Raw genomic sequence first — 20,467 nt, forward strand, 5'->3', positions numbered from 1 at the left:
AAAAAATGGGTGTTTCTGTAAAAAAAATGGGGGTTTTGTGTGAAAAAATGGGGTTTTTATGGGGTAAATGGGGCAAGAATTGGGGGAAAATGGGGCTTCAGCTCTGTAATCAGCCGGGTGCTCCATGGCCACAGGTGGGCAGGGAGAATCCCAGAACTCTGGGAATTTTGGGAATTCTGTGTGATTTCAGGAGGAAAATGGGGGTTTTGTGTAAAAAAAAATGGGGGGTTTTTGGGGGGAAATGTGGGGAAAATGGGGGTTCAGGCCTGTCCTGGAGCTCAGCTCCTGCTCATCATGGCCACAGGAAATCCCGGAATTCCGAGACTTTTGGGGAATTCTGGGGCTGGGAATGGGAGGAATTTTGGGAATTGTGGGTCTGGGAATGGGAGGAATTTTGGGAATTGTGGGGCTGGGAATGAGAGGAATTTTGGGAATTTTGGGAATGGGAGGAATTTTGGGAATTCTGGGGCTGGGAATGGGAGGAATTTTGGGGAATTCTGGGGCTGGGAATGGGAGGAATTTTGGGAATTCTGGGTCTGGGAATGGGAGGAATTTTGGGGATTTTGGGAATGGGAGGAATTTTGGGGATTTTGGGTCTGGGAATGGGAGGAATTTTGGGAATTGTGGGAATGGGAGGAATTTTGTGAATTCTGTGTCCCCCCCCCCAGACAAGCGCGCCCTGTTCATCATCTGCACCTCGGAGCTGGGACCCCAAATCTACGAGCTGGTGGCGCTGACGTCCTCGGAGAAAAACACGTGAGCAGAAACCCCGGAAAATTCCGGGATGGGCAATTAATTCCCGTGTGTAATTAATTCCCGTGTGTAATTAATTCCCATGTGTGATAAATTCCCATGTGTAATTAATCCCTGTGTGTAATTCCCATGTGGAATTCCTGTGTGCGATTCCCATGTGTAATTAATTCCTGTGTGTAATTCCTGTGTGTAATTCCTGTGAGTGATTAATTCCCGTGTGTAATTAATTCCCATGTGTGATAAATTCTCATGTGTAATTAATCCCTGTGTGTAATTCCCATGTGGAATTCCTGTGTGCGATTCCCATGTGCAATTAATTCCCGTGTGTAATTAATTCCTGTGTGTAATTAATTCCCGTGTGTAATTCCCGTGTGTAATTTCTGTGAGTGATTAATTCCCGTGTGTAATTCCCATGTGGAATTCCTGTGTGCGATTCCCATGTGTGATTAATTCCCGTGTGTAATTAATTCCCTTGTGGAATTCCCATGTTAGGAATTAATTATTGCAGGTGGATGCAGCTGCTGGAGCAGGCCGTGCAAGGAGCCTGTCATTAATGAGGAATTCATTAATTAATTCATTAATCACAGGTGGATGCAGCTGCTGGAGCAGGCCGTGCAAGGAGCCTGTCATTAATGAGGAATTCATTAATTCCCGTGTGTAATTCATTAATTAATTAATTAATTTTAGGTGGATGCAGCTGCTGGAGCAGGCCGTGCAAGGAGCCTGTCATTAATTCATTAATTAATTCATTAATTAATCACAGGTGGATGCAGCTGCTGGAGCAGGCCGTGCAAGGAGCCTGTCATTAATTCATTATTTAATTCATTAATTTTAGGTGGATGCAGCTGCTGGAGCAGGCCGTGCAAGGAGCCTGTCATTAATTCATTAATTAATTCATTAATTATTGCAGGTGGATGCAGCTGCTGGAGCAGGCCGTGCAAGGAGCCTGTCATTAATGAGGAATTCATTAATTCATTAATTAATTCATTAATTATTGCAGGTGGATGCAGCTGCTGGAGCAGGCCGTGCAAGGAGCCTGTCATTAATGAGGAATTCATTAATTAATTCATTAATTTTAGGTGGATGCAGCTGCTGGAGCAGGCTGTTCAAGGAGCCACCCGGAGCCTCGCGGGGCCACCAAAGCAGGGACAGAGGGACGGCAGCGGGAACGGCAGGTGGGGATGTGGGGATGGATGGGGATGGGATGGGATGGGAATGGTGGGGATCATAATGGGAATAATGGGAATGGTGGGAGTGATGGGGATAATGGGGATCAGAATGGGAATAATGGGAATGGTGGGAATGTGGGAATGATGGGAATAACGGGGATCAGAATGGGAATAATGGCAGTGGGAGTGGCAGTGGGAGTGGCAATGGGATGGCGCTCAGGAGGTTCCTGGTGTCCCCAGAGGGTCCCTGGGCTGGGGACTCGGGCTGCCGGTGCCTGTCCCGGTGCCAGCCCTGTCCCTGTCCCGTTCCCGTTCCCATTCCCGTTCCCGTTCCCGTTCCCATTCCCATTCCCGTTCCCATTCCCGTTCCCATTCCCTTTCCCATTCCCGTTCCCATTCCCGTTCCCATTCCCATTCCCCATTCCCGTTCCCATTCCCATTCCCATTCCCGTTCCCGTTCCCGTTCCCAGCCTGCTGCTGCCGGACCCCGCCGTGTCCCCGGAGCTGGCCCGAGACACCGAGCCCGAGGATTGCTGCTCAGGTACTGCTGGGGCTCTGCTGGCCCTGGGCCTGTCCCTGCTGTCCCGGTGTCCCCACGGTGTCCCTGTCCCTGTCCCTGTTGTCCCCACCATGTCCCTGTTCCCGTCCCTGTCCATGTCGGTCCTTCCTGTCCCTGTCCCTGCTGTCCCTGTCCCTGCTGTCCCGGTGTCCCCACGGTGTTGCTGTCCCACAGCCGGCAGTGACCCCAGTGTGTCCCTGCTGTCCCTGTCCCTGTCCCTGCTGTCCCGGTGTCCCCGCGGTGTCCCTGTCCCTGTCCCTGCTGTCCCGGTGTCCCCACAGTGTCCCTGCTGTCCCTGTCCCTGCTGTCCCTGCTGTCCCCGCGGTGTCCCCACGGTGTCGCTGTCCCACAGCCGGCAGTGACCCCGAGCCCTCGGCCCGGGCGCGGCCGCTGCAGGAGCTGCTGGAGGAGCCGCGCGGGCCCGGGGACCCCGACACGGGGGACCCTGAGCTGGGGGACCCCGACCCCGGCCCGGAGGGTCCCGACCCCGGCCCGAGCGCCCCCACGTGCCCGGGGACTGCTGGGGTGGCCGAGGCAGCGCTGGAGCACGGTGAGAAACCCCAAACCCCAAATTCCCAAATGTCCTTCCTCTGTTCCTGGGGAAATCCCAAATTCCCCAATTGTCATTCCTTTGTTTCATGGGAAATCCCAAATTCCCCAAATGTCCTTCCTCCATTCCTGGGGAAACCCCAAATTCCCCTTTTTTCCTCCCTCTCTTCCCCATCCCGGGGCATTTTCCTTTTTTTTGGGAAAAGCCCAAATCCCGTTTTTCCCTCCCCACTCCCAGTGGAGACCCTGCGGCTCCTGATTGTCCGGAGGCTCCGGCCGGATGGACAGACGCCCACGGCCGGACGGGGCAGTGACCGTCCAGTGTCCGGCCGGGAATTCCCAACGTCCGGCCAGGAATTCCCAACGTCCAGCCGGGAATTCCCAGTGTCCAGCCAGGAATTCCCAGTGTCCAGCCAGGAATTCCCAGTGATGTCCAGTCGGGAGTTCCCAATGTCCAGCCAGGAATTCCCAACGCCCGGCCAGGACTCGGCCACGTCCGGCCGGGATTCCGGGATGTCCAGCCGGGAATTCCCGGTGTCCAGCCAGGACTCGGTGATGTCCAGTCAGGATTCCGGGATGTCCAGCCGGGAATTCCCAATGTCCAGCCAGGATTCCGGGATGTCCAGCCGGGAATTCCCAATGTCCAGCCAGGATTCCGGGACGTCCAGCTGGGAATTCTCAGGGTCCGGCCGGGAATTCCCGGTGTCCAGCCAGGACTCGGTGATGTCCAGTCAGGAATTCCCGGTGTCCAGCCAGGACTCGGCCACGTCCGGCTGGGAATTCCCAGTGTCCGGCCGGGATTCCGGGATGTCCAGCCAGGAATTCCCAATGTCCAGCCAGGAAGGGCCGGAGGGGCCGGAGCAAAACGGGATCCGAATCAACCGGAAAGGTAAAGGGGGATCTGGGGGGATTTGGGGGAATTTGGGGCAGGAATTGGGGCAAGAATTTGGGAGATTTGGGGGAATTTGGGAGATTTGGGTTGCAGAATTTGGGGGGAGTTTGGGGATTGGAGGAATTTAGGGGAATTGAGGTGGGTTTGGGGCAGGAATTTGGGGGGATTTGGGGCAGGAATTTGGGGAGATTTGGGGTGGATTTGGGGCAGGAATTGGGGCAGGAATTTCGGGGGATTGGGGGCAGGAATTTGGGGAATTGGGGCAGGGATTTGGGGGAATTTGGGGACGATTGATGGGGAGGAATTTGGGATGGATTTGGGCAGGAATTTGGGGGATGGATTTGGGGCAGGAATTCGGGGGCAATTGGGGCAGGAATTTCGGGGGATTGGGGCAGGAATTTGGGGAATTGGGGCAGGGATTTGGAGGGATTTGGGGTGAGAGTTGGGGGGATTTGGGGTGGATTTGGGCAGGAATTTGGGGAAATTGGGGCTGGAATTTGGGGCAGGAATTGGGGTGGGAATTGGGGTAGGATTGGGAGAATTTTGGGATATTTGGGGTGGGATTTGGGGCCTCGTCCCAGGATTTGGGGTCTCACTCCCTGCCCCTTCCCAAATTTGGGGTCTCTCTCATTCCCAGGATTTGGGGTCTCGTTCCCTGCTCATTTTTGGGGTTTGGGGTCCCGTTCCATTCCCAGCCCTTTTCCCGAATTTGGGGTCTCCTTCCCTGGGTGCCGATTTCGGGTTCGTGATTTTGGGTTCTGGGGTTTGGTGCTGATTTTTGGGTGTCGATTTCAGGGTGTTCATTTGGGGTGCTGATTTTGGGAATTCTGATTTTGGGGTTTTAAATTTGGGGTTCTGATTTTGGGGTCTGATTTTGGGGTTCTGATTTTGGGATGTTGATTTTGGGATGTTGATTTTGGGGTCTGATTTTGGGATGTTGATTTTGAGGTCTGATTTTGGGATCTGATTTTGGGTTCTGATTTGGGTCTTGGTGCTGGTGCCAATTTTGGGGTGCTGCTTTTGGGTGCCAATTTGGGGTCCCAGCTTTGGGTGCTGGGTGCTAATTAATTTTGGGTGCTAATTAATTTTGGGTGCTGATTTGGGGTTCTGGGTGCTGATCAATTTTGGGTGCTGATTTTGGGGTGCTGATTGATTTCGGGCTCTAATTTGGGGTTCTGAACGCTAATTTTGCTATTTTGGGGTGCTTCTTTTTGGTGCTGGGCGCTAATTAATTTGGGTTGCTAATTCTGGGTGCTAATTAACCTCGGGTGCCGATTTTGGGCTGCTGGGTGCTAATTAGGGGCGCTAATTAACTTCGGGGTGCTGATTTCGGGTGCCTATTAATTTCAGGTGCTAATTGGGGGTGCTAATGAATTAATTGAGGTTCTAATGAGCTAATTGGGGTGCTAATTAACTAATTGGGTGCTAATTACCGCATTCCGGTGGCGGGGCTGCTCCCCCCCCCCCCCCCCCCCCCCCCTTTTGGGGGCCCAGCCCAGGAGGAGGGGCCGGATGAGGCCACGCCCCCGCGCGGCTGCAGCCAATCAGAGCCCGAGCTGCGGGAAGGAGGCGGAGCCAGCGCCGAGGGTAACCGGCCCCTCCCCCCACCCCCAAAAACCCCGAAAGGGCCCCAAAAAAACCAAAAAGGGACACAAAAACCCAAAAAGGGCCACAAAAACCGGAAAGGGCCACAAAAACCCAAAAGGGCCCCAAAAAACCCAAAAGGGCCACCAGAATCACAAAAGGGCCACTGAAAATGCAAAAAATGGCCACCAAAAACCAAAATGGGCCACCAGAAACCCAAAAGGGGCCACCAGAAACTCTTTGGGGGCACCAAAAATACCCCTGGGGCCACCAAAAACCCCACCAGGGCCACCAAAAACCCTTTGGGGCCATCAGAAATCCTCAGGAGCCACCAAAAACTCAAAAGGGGCCACCAAAAATTCTTTGGGGCCACCAAAAATGCCCTGGGGCCACCAAATGTTCCTCTGGGGACATCAAGAACTCCAGAGGGGCCACCAGGAGCCCTTGTGGGGTCACTGATGTCCCTCTGTCCCTCGTGCAGGGAATTTCTTCTACCTGAGCCTCCCCTCGGGACCCCCCCGGCCGGGAGGGGACAGCGGGGACACCTCTGGGGACATTGGGGACAGCTCTGAGGACACCAGGGACACCAGGGACAGCACCAGGGACACCCATGGGGACACCAGGGACAGCCCCGGGGACATCGGGGACACTCCTGGAGACATCCCCGGGGACACCGAGCTGATCCTGGGGACCCTGGAGGAGCTGCGGGAGAAACTGCTGAGCCTGAGGGTGAGTGACACCGTGGGGACACCATTGGGGACACTGGGGACATTGGGGACACTGGGGACAGCCATGGGAAACTGCTGAGCCTGAGGGTGAGTGACACCGTGGGGACACTGGGGACAGCACTGGGGACATTGGGGACAGTGGGGACAGCAATGGGAAACTGCTGAGCCTGAGGGTGAGTGACACTGTGGGGACAGCAATGGGGACACCATTGGGGACATTGGGGACACTGGGGACAGTGGGGACAGCAATAGAAACTGCTGAGCCTGAGGGTGAGTGACACTGTGGGGACAGCAATGGGGACAGCATTGGGGACATCACTGGGGACACTGGGGACAGTGGGGACATCATTGGGGACAGCAATGGGAAACTGCTGAGCCTGAGGGTGAGTGACACCGTGGGGACACTGGGGACAGCATTGGGGACAGTGGGGACATTGGGGACAGCATTGGGGACATTGGGGACACTGGGGACATCAATAGAAACTGCTGAGCCTGAGGGTGAGTGACACCGTGGGGACACTGGGGACACCATTGGGGACACTGGGGACAGTGGGGACATCATTGGGAAACTGCTGAGCCTGAGGGTGAGTGACACCGTGGGGACAGCAATGGGGACATTGGGGACATCACTGGGGACACTGGGGACATGGGGGACACTGGGGACACTGGGGACAGCAATGGGAAACAGCTGAGCCTCAGGGTGAGGGGGCATCAATGGGGACATCATGGGGGGGACACCAGTGGGGACATTATTGGGAAACTGCTGAGCCTGAGGGTGACACTGGGGACATTAACGGGGACACGGATGGGAGGTGGGGACGTTAAGGGGATGGGGGTGACACTCAGGGGATGGGGGGACACTGAGGTGTCCCCAGCTGTCCCCAGCTGTCCCCAGCTGTCCCCGTGTCCCCCCAGGCCATGGAAGCCGCTCACCGGCAGCTGCTGCGCTCGCTGGGCTGGGGCGACGCCAACACCGTCCCCAACACCGTCCCCAGCAATGTCCCCAACAATGTCCCCAACAATGTCCCCAGCACCGTCCCCAACAATGTCCCCAACGCCGTCCCCGGTGTCCCCCGGCGGGCCCCGGCGCCCCCCAGCCCCCGGCGCTCGCCCCAGGCCCCGCGGGCACACGGGGGACACCCGGGGGGACACCCGGGGGGACACCCGGGGGGACACGGTGGCACCGCTGCCGCCCCCGGCGCAGGTGAGAGCCCGCGGGCACCCGGGATGTCCCCTCGTGTCACCGTGCCCGCTCCCCGTGATTTACCCCCTTCATTGCCCCATTATTGCCCCATTATTGCCCCATTATTGCCCCATTGTTTCCCCCATTATTTTCCCATTTCCCCATTATTTCCCCTGTTAATTCTCCATATTTCCCCCATTATTTTCCCCATTATTCCCCCATTAATTTCCCCTGTTAATTCCCCATTGTTCCCCATTAATTTCCCATTTTCCCCATTATTTTCCCCGTTAATTTCCCACTGTTTCCCCCATTAATTTTCCCCCCATTAATTTTCCCCATTATTCCCCCATTATTCCCCCCATTATTTCCCATTTTCCCTATTACTTCCCCCATTAATTTCCCATTTCCCCCATTATTTCCCTACTAATTTCCCATTTTCCCCATTAATTTTCCCATTTTCCCCATTATTTCCCCATTAATTTTCCCATTTCCCCCATTATTCCCCCCATTATTTCCCCATTAATTTTCCCATTTCCCCATTAATTTTCCCATTTCCCCCATTATTTCCCCATTATTTTCCCATTTTCCCCATTATTTCCCCCATTAATTTCCCATTTCCCCCATTATTCCGCCCATTATTCCCCCAATTATTCCCCCCATTATTTCCCATTTTCCCTATTACTCCCCCCATTAATTTTCCCATTTCCCCCATTATTTCCCCCATTATTTCCCCATTAATTTCCCATTTCCCCCATTATTTCCCCATTAATTTTCCCATTTTCCCCATTATTTCCCCCATGATTTCCGCCCTTCTCTTGCAGGCTCCGACGGCCCCGCCCCCCTCTAACCCGGCGGGGGGGGATGGGCTGGAATTTCCCTCCCCTCCCCCACCCCCCCCCGGGAATTGCGGCGGGAATTCCGCCCGGACAGACGGACAGACGGACAAATGCACTTTGTTGGGAATTGCCCCTTTTTGCCCCAAATCCCCTATAAATATGTACGTACCCCCCCCAATGCTGTAAATACCCCCGGGTGACAATCGGGGGGACACGGTGACAATCGGGGGGTGGCGCCGTCCCCCCAAAGCCCAGGCTTTGCCCCAAATCCCGGGTTTTGCCCCCAAACCCGGGCCCAATATAAATATTATAAATACAGAGCCCGGGGGGCGCTGCAAGCTGGGCAGGGTCCCCGGCCTGGAGTCGTTTTTGTGCGGTTTGGGGTGATTTTAATGGGATTTGGGGTTTTTGTGCGGTTTGGGGTGATTTTAATGGGATTTGGGGATTTTGTGGGGTTTGGGGTTTTTAAAATGGAATTTGGGGTGTTTTTTTTAATGGGATTTTGGGTTTTTTTTAATAGGATTTGGGGGTTCTTTTCACATGGGGCAGGGGTCCCCAATGCTGGGGTGGGGGTTTGGGATTTGGGGATTTGGAAAATGGGGTTTGGGAATTTTGGGGATCCAGCCCCATCCCAGGGGGCACCATGTCCCCAAAATGTCCCCAAAATGTCCCCAAATGCCCCTGGGAGGGCGGATGTGACAATGTCACAGTGTCCCCAGGGTGTGGCCCTGTCCCCAAAGGGTGTGATAGTGTCCCCAAGGGGTGTGACCCTGTCCCCAAAGGGTGTGACCCTGTCCCCAGGGTGTGACCCTGTCCCCAAAGGGTGTGACAATGTCCCCAAGGGGTGTGATAATGTCCCCAAAGGGGTGTGACCCTGTCCCCAGGGTGTCACAGCCCAGCGGTGACAATGCTCCGGTTTATTTACAAGCTGGCAGGGGAGGTGGCACCGTCCCTGTCCCCGTCCCTGTCCCCAGGGCTCCCAGCTGTCCCTGCGGCCCCAAACAGGGACAGGGAGGGGACACCAGGACACCTCCCCAAAGTCCCCAAAGTGTCCCCTCGGGGTCCATGGCAGCGAGGAGCGGTGGCACCTCCCGGTGGCACCTCTGGTGTCACATCCCGGTGTCACATCCCGGTGTCACATCCCGGTGTCACATCCCGGTGTCACATCCCGGTGTCACATCCTGGTGTCACATCCCGGTGTCACATCCTGGGTGTCCCCAGGTCGGGTTCTCGGTGTCCCAAATGTCCCCAGGTGAAGGTCTCGTCCTGGGTGTCCCCAGTGTCCCACTGCGGTGTCCCCAGTGTTGTCACAAGGTGAAGATCTCGTCCTGGGTGTCCCCAGTGTCCCATTGCGGTGTCCCCAATGTCCCCAGTGTTGTCACAAGGTGAAGATCTCGTCCTGGGTGTCCCCAGTGTCCCACTGCAGTGTCCCCAGTGTCCCCACTGTTGTCACAAGGTGAAGATCTCGTCCTCGCTGTCCCTGAGCGCGGCCGCCCGCGGGGTCCTGGTGAGGGGCCGGGGTCCCAGCCGGGCCCCCCGAGGGGACGCGGGGACAGTCGGGGACACGCGGGGGGACGCGGGGCCACCCCCAGCCGGGGCGGGGCTGCGGGGACACGCGGGGACACACGGTGACACCAGGGGATGGCACTGCCACCGCCCCGGCGCCACCACATCCCCGAGCTGCCCTCTGTTGTACCCCAATCTTCTCCCAGCTTCACCCCAATTTTCCCCTTAATTTTATCCCAATTTCCCCCAGATTTTCCCCAAATTTTCAACAATTTTCTCCCAGTTTCACCCCAAATTTTCCCCCCATTTTTTTCTACATTTCTTCCTGATTTTGCCCCAGATTTTTTACAGATTTTCCCCACCCAGTTCCCCCCAGTTTGCCCCGGATTTTTCCCAGATTTTCCCCAAATTTTTCTCCCCAGTTCCCTCCCAGTTTGCCCCAGACTTTTTCCCCAAGTTTGCCCCGGATTTTCCCCAGATTTTCCCTCCAGTTCGCCCCCAATTTGCCCCAGATTTTCCCCAGATTTGCCCAGTTCCCCCCAGTCCGCACCTGGAGCCCGGGCCCTGCAGCCGCAGCGCCGCCGCCTCCTTGCAGCGCCCGATCTCGGCGTCCAAGCGCCGCAGGAAATCCGAGGCCGAGAGGTCGCGCCGGGAGCGGCCGGGACCGTCCCCGGGGCCGTCACCGTGGCTGTTAGGGGGGCTGTCCCCGGGAGTGTCACCGGGAGTGTCACCGGGAGTGTCCCCGCCGGTGTCGCCGGGGCCGTGGCGCTGTCCCGGGATGAGCAGCGTGGCTCGCAGGAAGATGCTGTCCGAGGAGTAGAGGCGGTTGGCGCGCTGGATCTGCTCCATCTGCGGGACGGGACCGGGATGGCACCGGGGACAGAACGGGACAGAACGGGGACAGGGGTGGAACGGGACCAGCACAGGGACAGGGATAAGGACACGGACCAGGACGGACAGGCGAACCGAGCCGGGCCAGGACCGGCCCGAGATGACCCCTGGGGACCCCCATGGCCTTCCCTGCTCCCGGTGTCCCCCCGGTGTCCCCGGGCCGCTCACCGTCACCCCGTAGCGCAGCGCCAGCCCCTGCAGGGTGTCCCCGGGCTGCAGACGGTGCTCCCGCGGGGCCGCCCCGGCTCCGCCGCTCCCCGCCATGGCCCGCCCGGGGCTGCCGGCCCGGGGGTCCCGCCCGGGGCTCCCGGCCCGGCCCCGCGGCTCACGGGGAGCGCTCGGCCCCGGGCCCCGCCGAACCGGCGCGGCCTCGCGGCCCCTCCTGGGAGTGGTAGTTCCGCCCGGGCCGTCTCCGCCGCCATTCCCACGGAAGTTCCCCGGGCTCAAACTACAACTCCCATCACGCCGCGGGGTCCGAGCTGAGCGCTCGCTGATTGGCGGTTCCCCGCGCCGGCTGTCCGCTGGGAAGCGCTACCCGGAAGTGGCTGTGGCGGTTGCCATGGAGACTGCGGCCTAGCGGGGCCCGCCATGTCCTTTAAGCGCGACGAGAGCGACCCGGGGCCGCTCGGGGCGCTGCAGGTAGGGCCGGCACCCCCCGGGACCCCTCCCCGGACACCCCCGGCACCGCCGGGCCCAGCCCCGGCCTCCCCCGCCACCACCGGCCTCACCCCCGGGCCGCGGCCTGAGCCCCGCGGGTCCCCCTGAGGCCTTCTCTACGTCCTCCCTCAGGCCTTCCCTGGGTCCCCCCCGAGGCCTTCCCTGGGTCCCCCTTTGTTCCTTCGATGTCCCCAACCCTTCCCTTTATCCCTTTGTGTCCCCTCACCCTCCCCGCGGTGGCCCCAACCCTTTCCTGAATTCCCCGGGGTGGCCCCAGCCCTTCCCTGGGTCCCTTTGTGTCCCCTCAGTCCCTTCAAGGTCCCCCAGATTCTTCCCCGGCCCCCCTTTGTCCCCTCAGCGCTTCCCAGGGCTGTCCGGTTTGGGCACAGTTTGGGGACGGTTTGGGGACGGTTTGGGCGCAGTTTAGGGACAGTTTGGGGCCAGTCCGGTGCCGGGGGTGACCGTGCTGGTGGCCCTGTGTCCCCAGAGGCGCCGCGTGGCCGAGCTGCTGGCCAGCGCCATCCCCGAGGACGAGGCGCTGCTGCTGCGCGATGGCAGGTGAGGGTCCCCCGGTGTCCCCGGTGTCCCTCGGTGTCCCCAGTGTCCCTGAGTGTCCCTGCGCTGTCCCCAGGCTGGCGTGCTCGCTGTGTCCCCAGCGCCCCGTGTGTGACACCCTGCAGACGCTGCTGCTGCACCGCGCGGGCAGGAAGCACCTGGACAGTGAGTGATGGTGGCCCTGCCACCTGTGCCGTGTCACCTGTGCCGTGTCACCTGTGCCACCTGTGCTGTGTCACCTGTGCTGTCATCTGCCCCTGTTCCCTCACTTCGTCCCCATGTCCTGGTCCCTGTCCCCTGCCAGTGTTCCTGCCTGTCCCTTTCCCCCTGTCCCTGTGTCCCTGTTCCTGTCTCCGTGTCCCCATCCCTGTCCCCTCACTGTGTCCCCATCTCCTGTGTCCCAGACCTGCTCCGTTCCTTCGGGCGGCCCCGCTGTCCCCAGGTGACCCCCGAGGGACCCCAGGTGACCCCGCAGGAGGCCCCAGGTGTGCAGGTGGGTGTGGCAAGGATGGGCGTGGCCCCAAGGGTGTGACACCAAATGGGCGTGGTCTCCATGGGTGTGGTCTCCAAGTGGGTGTGGCCTATGTGGGTGCTCTGGGTGGGCGTGGCCTATATGGGTATGTGGTTTCCATGGGGGCGTGGCCTCTGGGCATGTCCTAAGTGAGCATGGCCTGGATGTGGGGGGGTGTGGTCGTGGTGGGTGTGGCTCAGTGGGCGTGTCCTACAGGCCCCGCTGCTGGCCCGGACGCGCCGCCTGGCCCGGAGCGCTCTGCTGACAACGGCCCCGTACAACAGCTGCTGCAGGGGAGGGAGGGGGGCGGGGGGGGGAGGCGGGAGTGGGGGTGAGGAAATGGGGGAAAACGGCGGGCTAAACAACAGCTGGGAGCGGGGAAAGGGAAAACGGGGAAAGGGGAAATGTGAAACGGCCCGTACAACAGCTGCTGCAGGAGAGACAGGTGAGGAAATGGGGAAATTGGGGAAAAAACGGGAAAAATGGGGAAATGGGGCAAAATGGGGGAAAACCAGGGGAAGACACATGAGGGAAATGGGGGGAAAATGGGGGAAATGGGCAGTGGGGGAAAAACTGGGGGAAATGGGGCTGTGGGGGGAAATGGAGGGAAAATACAGGGGAAAATGGGGTAGATGGGGGAAATAGAGAAACAGGGGGAAAATGGGAAAAGATGGGAAGAAAACAGAGGAAAAATGGGAGAAGATGGGAGTGGAGCTCAGGAAAAACCGGGCACAAATGGGAAAAGGTGGGAAAGGGAGCCAGGGACAGCGGGGAAAGTTCTGGAATGTTTGGGGATTCACCCCCTCTCCTTTCCCTCTCCCAGGACGAAGGGCAGCAGCAGCTCCCGGGCCGGGATCCCCGGGATGATCCCAAAGAATTCCCAGAGGCCGCCGGAGCCGTCACGGAACCCCGGGAACGCCGGGAACGCCGGGAACGCCGGGAACGCCGAAAGCCCCGCGCACAGAGAGGGTGAGCAGAGCCCGCCCGCCCATCCGGGACCCCCGGGACCCCCGGGAATTCCCAGTCCCGGTGTCCCGGCAGCCGCTCCCTCCTCCCGCAGGCGCTGCCCGGGACGGCCGGCGGGGAAGGAAAGGGAATTCCCAAAGTCCCAACGAGGAGGGGCCGAGCCCCGAGCGGCTGCGGATCCTGCGGCACCACCTGCACCTGCGCAGGTGCGTCGGGAGCTGGGGGTTCGGGGGGAGATCCCAGAAATATCCCACAAAAAATCCGCACAACGTATCCCAAAATATCCCCAAAAAATACCCACAAGAGCCCCAAAAAAGGCCCCAAAAAAATCCTCAAAAAAACCCCAAAAATGTTCCACAAAAATCCCCACAAAATATGCCCAAAATATCCTAAGGAATTTCAAAAAAAAAAAACAAAAAATCTCCCACAAATCCCTAAAAAAGCCCCAAAAAATCCCAAAAAAGGCCCCAAAAAAATCCTCAAAAAAAACCCCAAAAATGTCTCACAAAAAATCCCCACAAAAATCCCCACAAAATATGCCCAAAATATCCTAAGGAATTTCAAAAAAAAAAAACCAAAAAATCCCCCACAAATCCCTAAAAAAATCCCAAAAATGTCCCACAAAAAATCCCCACAAAAATCCCCCCAAAATATGCCCAAAGTATCCCCAAGAATTCCCCCCAAAAAAGCCCCGAAAACTCCAGAAAAATTCCCAAAATTCCCCCAAATCCCTGAAAACCCCCAGCTCCCTCTCCCTGTGTCCCAGCCGGGGCTGGCTCCAGGATCCCGCTGGGAATTGGGTCAAGGACGGCAACGCCGAGTTCGACTCCGACGAGGAGGAGCCGCCACCGCTGCCGCCAGCCTGACGCCCCCAGGTGTCCCCCGGTGTCCCCAGGCGTCCCCAGGTGTCCCCAGAGCCCCGGGAATAAAGTGGGAATTTTTTGGGACGTTTTTGCACCATTTTTCCACTTTATTCCCAGCGGTTCCTGAGCTCGGGGGGGTTTTAGGATTTCTTCTGTTGGCGACCTGGGGGGAGAGAAAAGGGGGGGTCAGGGGTAGGTGCCAGCCCTGGGGACACTTGGGGACATTGAGGAGCTCCCTCTGAGGTGGGCTCTGCTCTGGGAGCCCCGGGTGACCCTTGGGGACATTGGGGACATTGGTGGCACTCACGGAGCTCGTTGTTGCGGGTGAGGGCGGCGGCGGCGCGCGCCCGCGGGCCCTGCAGGGTGAAGGTGTAGCCGAACCTCAGCAGGGAGGGACACTGCTCCAGGGTGGCTGCCATGGCCATCTCCACCGTGTCCCCGAGGCGCTGGCACTGCGGGGACATTGGGGACACGGTCAGTGGCACTGTCACAGTGCTCCAGGGTGGCTGCCATGGCCATCTCCACCGTGTCCCCGAGGCGCTGGCACTGCGGGGACATTGGGGACACCATCGGGGACACGGTCAGTGGCACTGTCACAGCCCCATCTCCACCGTGTCCCCGAGGCGCTGGCACTGCCGGGTTGGAGACAGGTCACTGTCACTTCCCTTGCTGTCCCCCCTGTCCCCATTGTCCCCCCTGTCCCCAGTGTCCCCAGTGTCACCTGGTTGTCGAGGCGGATCTCGCTCAGGCTGTGGCACCGCCTGATGGCTGCCAGGGCAGTGTCTCTGTCCCCATTGTCCCCCCTGTCCCCATTGTCCCCAGTGTCCCCATTGTCCCCCCTGTCCCCATTGTCCCCATTGTCCCCCCTGTCCCCCCTGTCCCCAGTGTCCCCATTGTCCCCAGTGTCCCCAGTGTCCCCATTGTCCCCCCTGTCCCCAGTGTCCCCAGTGTCCCCCATTGTCCCCCCTGTCCCCAGTGTCCCCATTATCCCCAGTGTCCCCATTGTCCCCAGTGTCACCTGGTTGTCGAGGCGGATCTCGCTCAGGCTGTGGCACCGCCCCAGCGCCAGCAGGACACTGTCCCTGTCCCCATTGTCCCCATTGTCCCCCATTGTCACCCCTGTCCCCATTGTCCCCAGTGCCCCCATTGTCCCCCTGTCCCCCATTGTCCCCAGTGTCCCCCCTGTCCCCAGTGTCCCCGTTGTCCCCCCTGTCCCCCCTGTCCCCCCTGTCCCCCCTGTCCCCCCTGTCCCCATTGTCCCCCCCTGTCCCCAGTGTCACCTGGTTGTCGAGGCGGATCTCGCTCAGGCTGTGGCACCGCCCCAGCACCGCCAGTGCAGTGTCACTGTGTCCCCATTGTCCCCAGTGTCCCCACTGTCCCCCGTGTCCCCAGTGTCCCCCCTGTCCCCCCTGTCCCCAGTGTCCCCAGTGTCACCTGGTTGTCGAGGCGGATCTCGCTCAGGCTGTGGCACCGCCCCAGCGCCGCCAGCAGCCGCAGCATCCCCGCGCTGGTGATGAAGTTGGACTCGAGGTTGAGGCTCTGCAGGCTCTGGTTGTGCTCCAGCATCTCGGCCACCGCCTGGGGACACCACGGTGGCACCAAAAGGGCACCAAATTGGCACCACAGTGGCGCCATGGGGACACTGCCCGTGGTGTCCCCGGGATGGGTGGACAGGCACAGGGTGGACCCGTGCAGGGACACTTGGGGACACTCTGGGGACTCACGTTGGCCACCAGGTCGTTGCTGCGCGTGGCCACCAGGCTGAGGCTGCGCACGTGCGTGTTGGTCTTGATGGCGCCGCAGATGGCCTCGAGCGTGGGGACAGGGATGTCCTGGGGACAGCCGGGGACACTCGGGGTCACCACGGGTTTGGGGTGTCCCCAGGGGCTCAGGGACAGCCGGGGACACTGAGGGACATTGGGACACCAGGGGGCTCAGGGACAGGGATGTCCTGGGGACAGCCGGGGACACTCGGGGTCACCACGGGGCTGGGGTGTCCCCAGGGGCTCAGGGACAGCTGGGGACACTGAGGGACATTGGGACACCGGGGGGCTCAGGGACAGGGATATCCTGGGGACAGCCGGGGACATTCGGGGTCACCACAGGGTTTGGGGTGTCCCCAGGGGCTCAGGGACACTGAGGGACATTGGGACACCAGGGGGCTCAGGGACATTGGGACACCAGGTGGCTCAGGGACAGGGATGGCCTGGGGACAGCCGGGGACACGCGGGGTCACCACGGGGTTTGGGGTGTCCCCAGGGGCTCAGGGACACTGAGGGACATTGGGACACCAGGGGGCTCAGGGACAGGGATGTCCTGGGGACAGCCGGGGACACGCGGGGTCACCACGGGGTCTGGGGTGTCCCCAGGGGCTCAGGGACACTGAGGGACATTGGGACACCGGGGGGCTCAGGGACAGGGATGTCCTGGGGACAGCCGGGGACACGCGGGGTCACCACGGGGTTTGGGGTGTCCCCAGGGGCTCAGGGACAGCCGGGGACACTGAGGGACACAGGGACACCAGGGGGGCTCAGGGACAGGGATGTCCTGGGGACAGCCGGGGACACTCGGGGTCACCACGGGGCTGGGGTGGGACTGGCACCTTGGGGACCCAAGTTCAGGCTGCCCAGGCCCCCCTGGGGACGCGCTGGGGACACTTTGGGGACGGTGTCACCGCTGTGTCACCTTGATGTTGTTGAGGTTGACGTCCTGCAGCTCGGGGTCGTTGTCCTGCAGCCGCCGCAGCGTCTCGGCCACGTCCGTGGGGTTCGGGGGCTCGTCCGGCACCGGGCGGTACCGGTCCGGCTGCACCACGCCTGGGCCGGGACATTGTGGGGACAGCGTGGGGACATGGGGACAGCCACCATGGGGACAGCGTGGGGACACAGAGGGGACAGCGCTCAGGGACACACGAGTTTGATCCCCAAATGCTGCCCCAACCACCCCGTAGAGGCACTTGTCCTCTGTCCCCATCCCTGTCCCCACTGTCACTCACTGTTGATGCCCTGTCCCTGTCCCATTGTCACTCACTGTTGATGCCCTGTCCCCATCCCTGTCCCCATCCCTGTCCCCGCTGTCACTCACTGTTGATGCCCTGTCCCCTGTCCCATGTCCCCGTCGCTGTCCCCGCTGTCACTCACTGTTGATGCCCTCGGTGTTGCAGATGTTCCCGCTGCAGATGGCGTCGTAGTACTGCTTGTTACTCATCAGCGTGTACATGCCCAGGATGGCTGCGGGGACACGGTGACACTGGGGACACTGGGACACCGGGGGGGACAGGGGACACTGGGACACAGGGCCCCGCTGTCCCCACGGGGAGGTGGCACCGGGAGCCAGAGGTGGGGTTGGAGCTGCTTTAACTGAGGGGACACCGATGGGGAGAGGGGACCGAGTGTGACACTGTGGGACAATGTGTGTGACACTGGGGCGTGTGTGACACAGAGACAGGGGTGGCAGAGAGCTGTGGGACACTCGGGTGTGTGACAGTGACATGGGGACACTGTGGCACTCAGGTGTGTGGCAGTGACACGGTGGCACTCATGTGTGTGGCAGTGACACGGTGACATGTGTGACACTCAGGTGTGTGGCAGTGACACGGTGACAGTGGCACAGCCCTTGGGGACAGCGTTACCCTCGGCCGTTCCTGGCTCCGCTCCCGGCCCCGCGGGGATCCCGGCCTGCGCAGAGCCCGGCCTCGTTCACATCCCGCGGGAATCCCACGGGAATCCCACGGGAATCCCATGGAAATCCCACCCCAGCCCCACCAGATCCCAATCCCATGGGAATCCCATCCCATTCCCATCCTTTATACAAATCCCACCCCATTCCAACCCCATCTGCGTCCCCATTCCCAATCCCATTCCCGCTGTCCCCTCTGTCCCCGCTGTCCCCCGTGTCCCTGTCCCCTCTCACCGGCGATGTCGCACATCTCGGCGTCGGTGGCGTTGGCCAGCGCCTCCTCCAGCTCCGGCTCCAGCGTCACCTGCTCCTCCCGCGGCAGCGCCGGCGCCGCCGCCTTGGGCACAAACGGCTTCCCTGGGGACGGGGGGACATTGACAGGGGACATGGGGACAAACGGCTTCCCCAGGGACAGGGGGACATTGACAGGGGACAGGGGGACATTGACAGGGGACATGGGCACAAACGGCTTCCCTGGGGACGGGGACAGGGTGACGGGGACATGGGGACAAACGGCTTCCCCAGGGACAGGGGGACATTGACAGGGGACATGGGCACAAACGGCTTCCCTGGGGACATTGACAGGGGACATGGGCACAAACGGCTTCCCCAGGGACAGGGACAGGGTCACAGGGACAGGTCACGACATGGGGACAAGCGGCCTCCCCGGGGACAGGGACAGACATGGGGACACAGGGACATGGGGACAAACGGCTTCCCCAGGGACAGGGTCACAGGGACATGGGGACAAGCGGCCTCCCTGGGGACAGGGACATGGGGACATGGGGACAAGCGGCCTCCCTGGGGACAGGGACATGGGGACATGGGGACAAGCGGCCTCCCCAGGGACAGGGTCACAGGGACAGGTCACGACATGGGGACAAGCGGCCTCCCTGGGGACAGGCGCACGGGACAAACGGCTTCAGGTGGCACCGTCAGGGTGGCCCCATTGAGGCTGGCGCTGCTGTCACAGGGTTGTGACCATCCCGGGGCTGGCACTGCTGTCGCAGGGGGTGACACTGCCAGGGCTGGTGGCCGTGCCCGGGGCTGGCGGGGGCCCAGCTCGCCCAGGACACCCGAGCCGCTGGCGAGGCCGAGCTAAATATAAAATATCCCCGAGCCTGGGGGCCCGCTCCCCTCCGTGTCCCCTCCGTGTCCCCAGCCCGGCCCCGCGCTGTCCCCGCTGTCCCCAGACCTTTCTTCTCGCCGGTGAAGGGCACCAGGTCCTGGCGCTCCTCGGCCTCCAGCGCCTGCCGCTCCAGGTGCTGCAGGAGCGCGTCCCGGTCCAGCGGGCCCGTGGGGCTCTTGTGGGTCTGATCGCGCTGGCGCAGCCCCGCGGGCAGCAGCACGTTCTGGGGACAGCGCCGGTGTCACCATCGCCGGTGTCACCATCGCCCGTGTCACCATCGCCGGTGTCACCGCCGCCCGTGTCACCGCCCGTGTCCCCGCGCCCACCTCGGGGTCCATCTCGGCCAGCTCCGCGTCCAGCTGCGCCAGCTCCTCCGGGGACAGCTCCTGCAGGATCTTGTCCTCGTCGATGTCGCGGTACTTCTCCAGCTCCTGCCGGTACGGCGTCATGGCCGCGGGCACCTGGGGACAGCGGGACACCCGTGGGGACACAGAGGGGACCCCGTTCGTGCCAGCACTGCCGGGCTCTGGGGACACCGGGGGACACGAGGGGACACGGGGGGTCCTGGCCGTGCCACCTCTGCGGGAACAGCGCTTGGGGACACCGAGCACACCCCAGAAGTTGTCCCCAACCTTTGTCACCTGCCGGGGTCACATCCCGCTCCTGCCTCACCCCCCCAACTGCGGCCCCGCCGGGGGTGACGGGAGGGACAAACCGCGAGTCCCCGAATGTCGCGACCCCCGAGCGCCGCTGGCTCCGCGCTGTCCCCGAATGTCGCGACCCCCGAGCGCCGCTCGCTCCGCGCCGTCCCCGCTGTCCCCGTGCGGGACTGGGGACGCACCTGCCGCCCCCGCCGCCCTCGCAGCGTGGGAATTCCTCGGGAAGCGGCTCCGGGATCCCCAAATCCCAAATTGCCGCGGCGGGCGGGGGAGGGGGAGGTGACACAGCGGGGACAGCGCGGGGACAGCGCGGCCGTACCTGGGGCTGAACCCGCGGCCGGTGCTGAAGCCCCGGGGCCGATCCCCGGGCGGGTCCCGAAGCCGATCCCGAGCGCCGGGGCCGATCCCGAAGGCGATCCCGGAGCGCCGGGGCCGATCCCGACGGCGATCCCGAGCGCGGGGCCGGTCCCGGAGCGCTGGGGCCGCGCGGGGCATGAGATCAGCGCTTTATTCGGGCCCGGAGGGCGGATCCGCGCCCCGGCCCTTATCGGGAACGGGGGGGCCCCGCCCCGGCCCCGCGGGGCCCCGCGACCCCAAAAACGGCCGGGGGGAAAAGGGAGAGCGGATCCGTCCCCGGTCCCATAAACCCCGCAAAGATCCGACCCCAAAACCGCCGGGGAAAAGGGAGATACGGGGAAAGGTGAGGGGGCCATGGATCCTTCCCCGATCCCATAAACCCCGCAAAGCTCCGACCCCAAAACCGCCGGGGAAAAGGGAGATACAGGGAAAGGTGAGGGAG

General features: G+C 61.2%; 4 protein-coding genes across 4 annotated transcripts; 2 read left to right on the forward strand and 2 right to left on the reverse strand.

The window, feature by feature from the left end:
* Positions 1 to 542: 542 nt before the first annotated feature.
* Positions 543 to 8,621, forward strand: LOC135457809 (rho guanine nucleotide exchange factor 11-like). Its single transcript, XM_064732582.1, has 9 exons — positions 543 to 756; positions 1,833 to 1,928; positions 2,393 to 2,463; positions 2,834 to 3,031; positions 3,269 to 3,919; positions 5,417 to 5,509; positions 5,988 to 6,235; positions 7,150 to 7,438; positions 8,239 to 8,621. Exons 2-9 carry the CDS (start codon positions 1,837 to 1,839, stop codon positions 8,262 to 8,264), a joined length of 1,668 nt encoding a protein of 555 aa, XP_064588652.1. The 5' UTR covers positions 543 to 756; positions 1,833 to 1,836; the 3' UTR covers positions 8,265 to 8,621.
* Positions 8,622 to 9,155: 534 nt separating this feature from the next.
* LYSMD1 (LysM domain containing 1) lies at positions 9,156 to 11,025 on the reverse strand. Its single transcript, XM_064732583.1, has 3 exons — positions 10,819 to 11,025; positions 10,310 to 10,608; positions 9,156 to 9,856 (listed from the first exon to the last, which is right to left on the reverse strand). Exons 1-3 carry the CDS (start codon positions 10,912 to 10,914, stop codon positions 9,703 to 9,705), a joined length of 549 nt encoding a protein of 182 aa, XP_064588653.1. The 5' UTR covers positions 10,915 to 11,025; the 3' UTR covers positions 9,156 to 9,702.
* Positions 11,026 to 11,148: 123 nt separating this feature from the next.
* Positions 11,149 to 14,286, forward strand: SCNM1 (sodium channel modifier 1). Its single transcript, XM_064732639.1, has 9 exons — positions 11,149 to 11,289; positions 11,795 to 11,865; positions 11,939 to 12,027; positions 12,267 to 12,355; positions 12,590 to 12,645; positions 12,789 to 12,818; positions 13,197 to 13,342; positions 13,434 to 13,545; positions 14,106 to 14,286. Exons 1-9 carry the CDS (start codon positions 11,239 to 11,241, stop codon positions 14,203 to 14,205), a joined length of 744 nt encoding a protein of 247 aa, XP_064588709.1. The 5' UTR covers positions 11,149 to 11,238; the 3' UTR covers positions 14,206 to 14,286.
* Positions 14,266 to 20,190, reverse strand: TMOD4 (tropomodulin 4). The gene is made up of 10 exons (XM_064732638.1): positions 19,988 to 20,190; positions 19,336 to 19,470; positions 19,076 to 19,232; positions 18,115 to 18,237; positions 17,343 to 17,432; positions 16,888 to 17,018; positions 15,927 to 16,034; positions 15,637 to 15,780; positions 14,510 to 14,654; positions 14,266 to 14,365 (listed from the first exon to the last, which is right to left on the reverse strand). The coding sequence occupies exons 2-10, from the start codon at positions 19,456 to 19,458 to the stop codon at positions 14,343 to 14,345; spliced, it is 1,044 nt and encodes a 347-aa protein (XP_064588708.1). The 5' UTR covers positions 19,459 to 19,470; positions 19,988 to 20,190; the 3' UTR covers positions 14,266 to 14,342.
* Positions 20,191 to 20,467: the final 277 nt, after the last annotated feature.

The sequence above is a fragment of the Zonotrichia leucophrys genome, chromosome 25 (assembly GCF_028769735.1).
Source record: "Zonotrichia leucophrys gambelii isolate GWCS_2022_RI chromosome 25, RI_Zleu_2.0, whole genome shotgun sequence".
Classification (NCBI taxonomy): Eukaryota; Metazoa; Chordata; class Aves; order Passeriformes; family Passerellidae; genus Zonotrichia; species Zonotrichia leucophrys.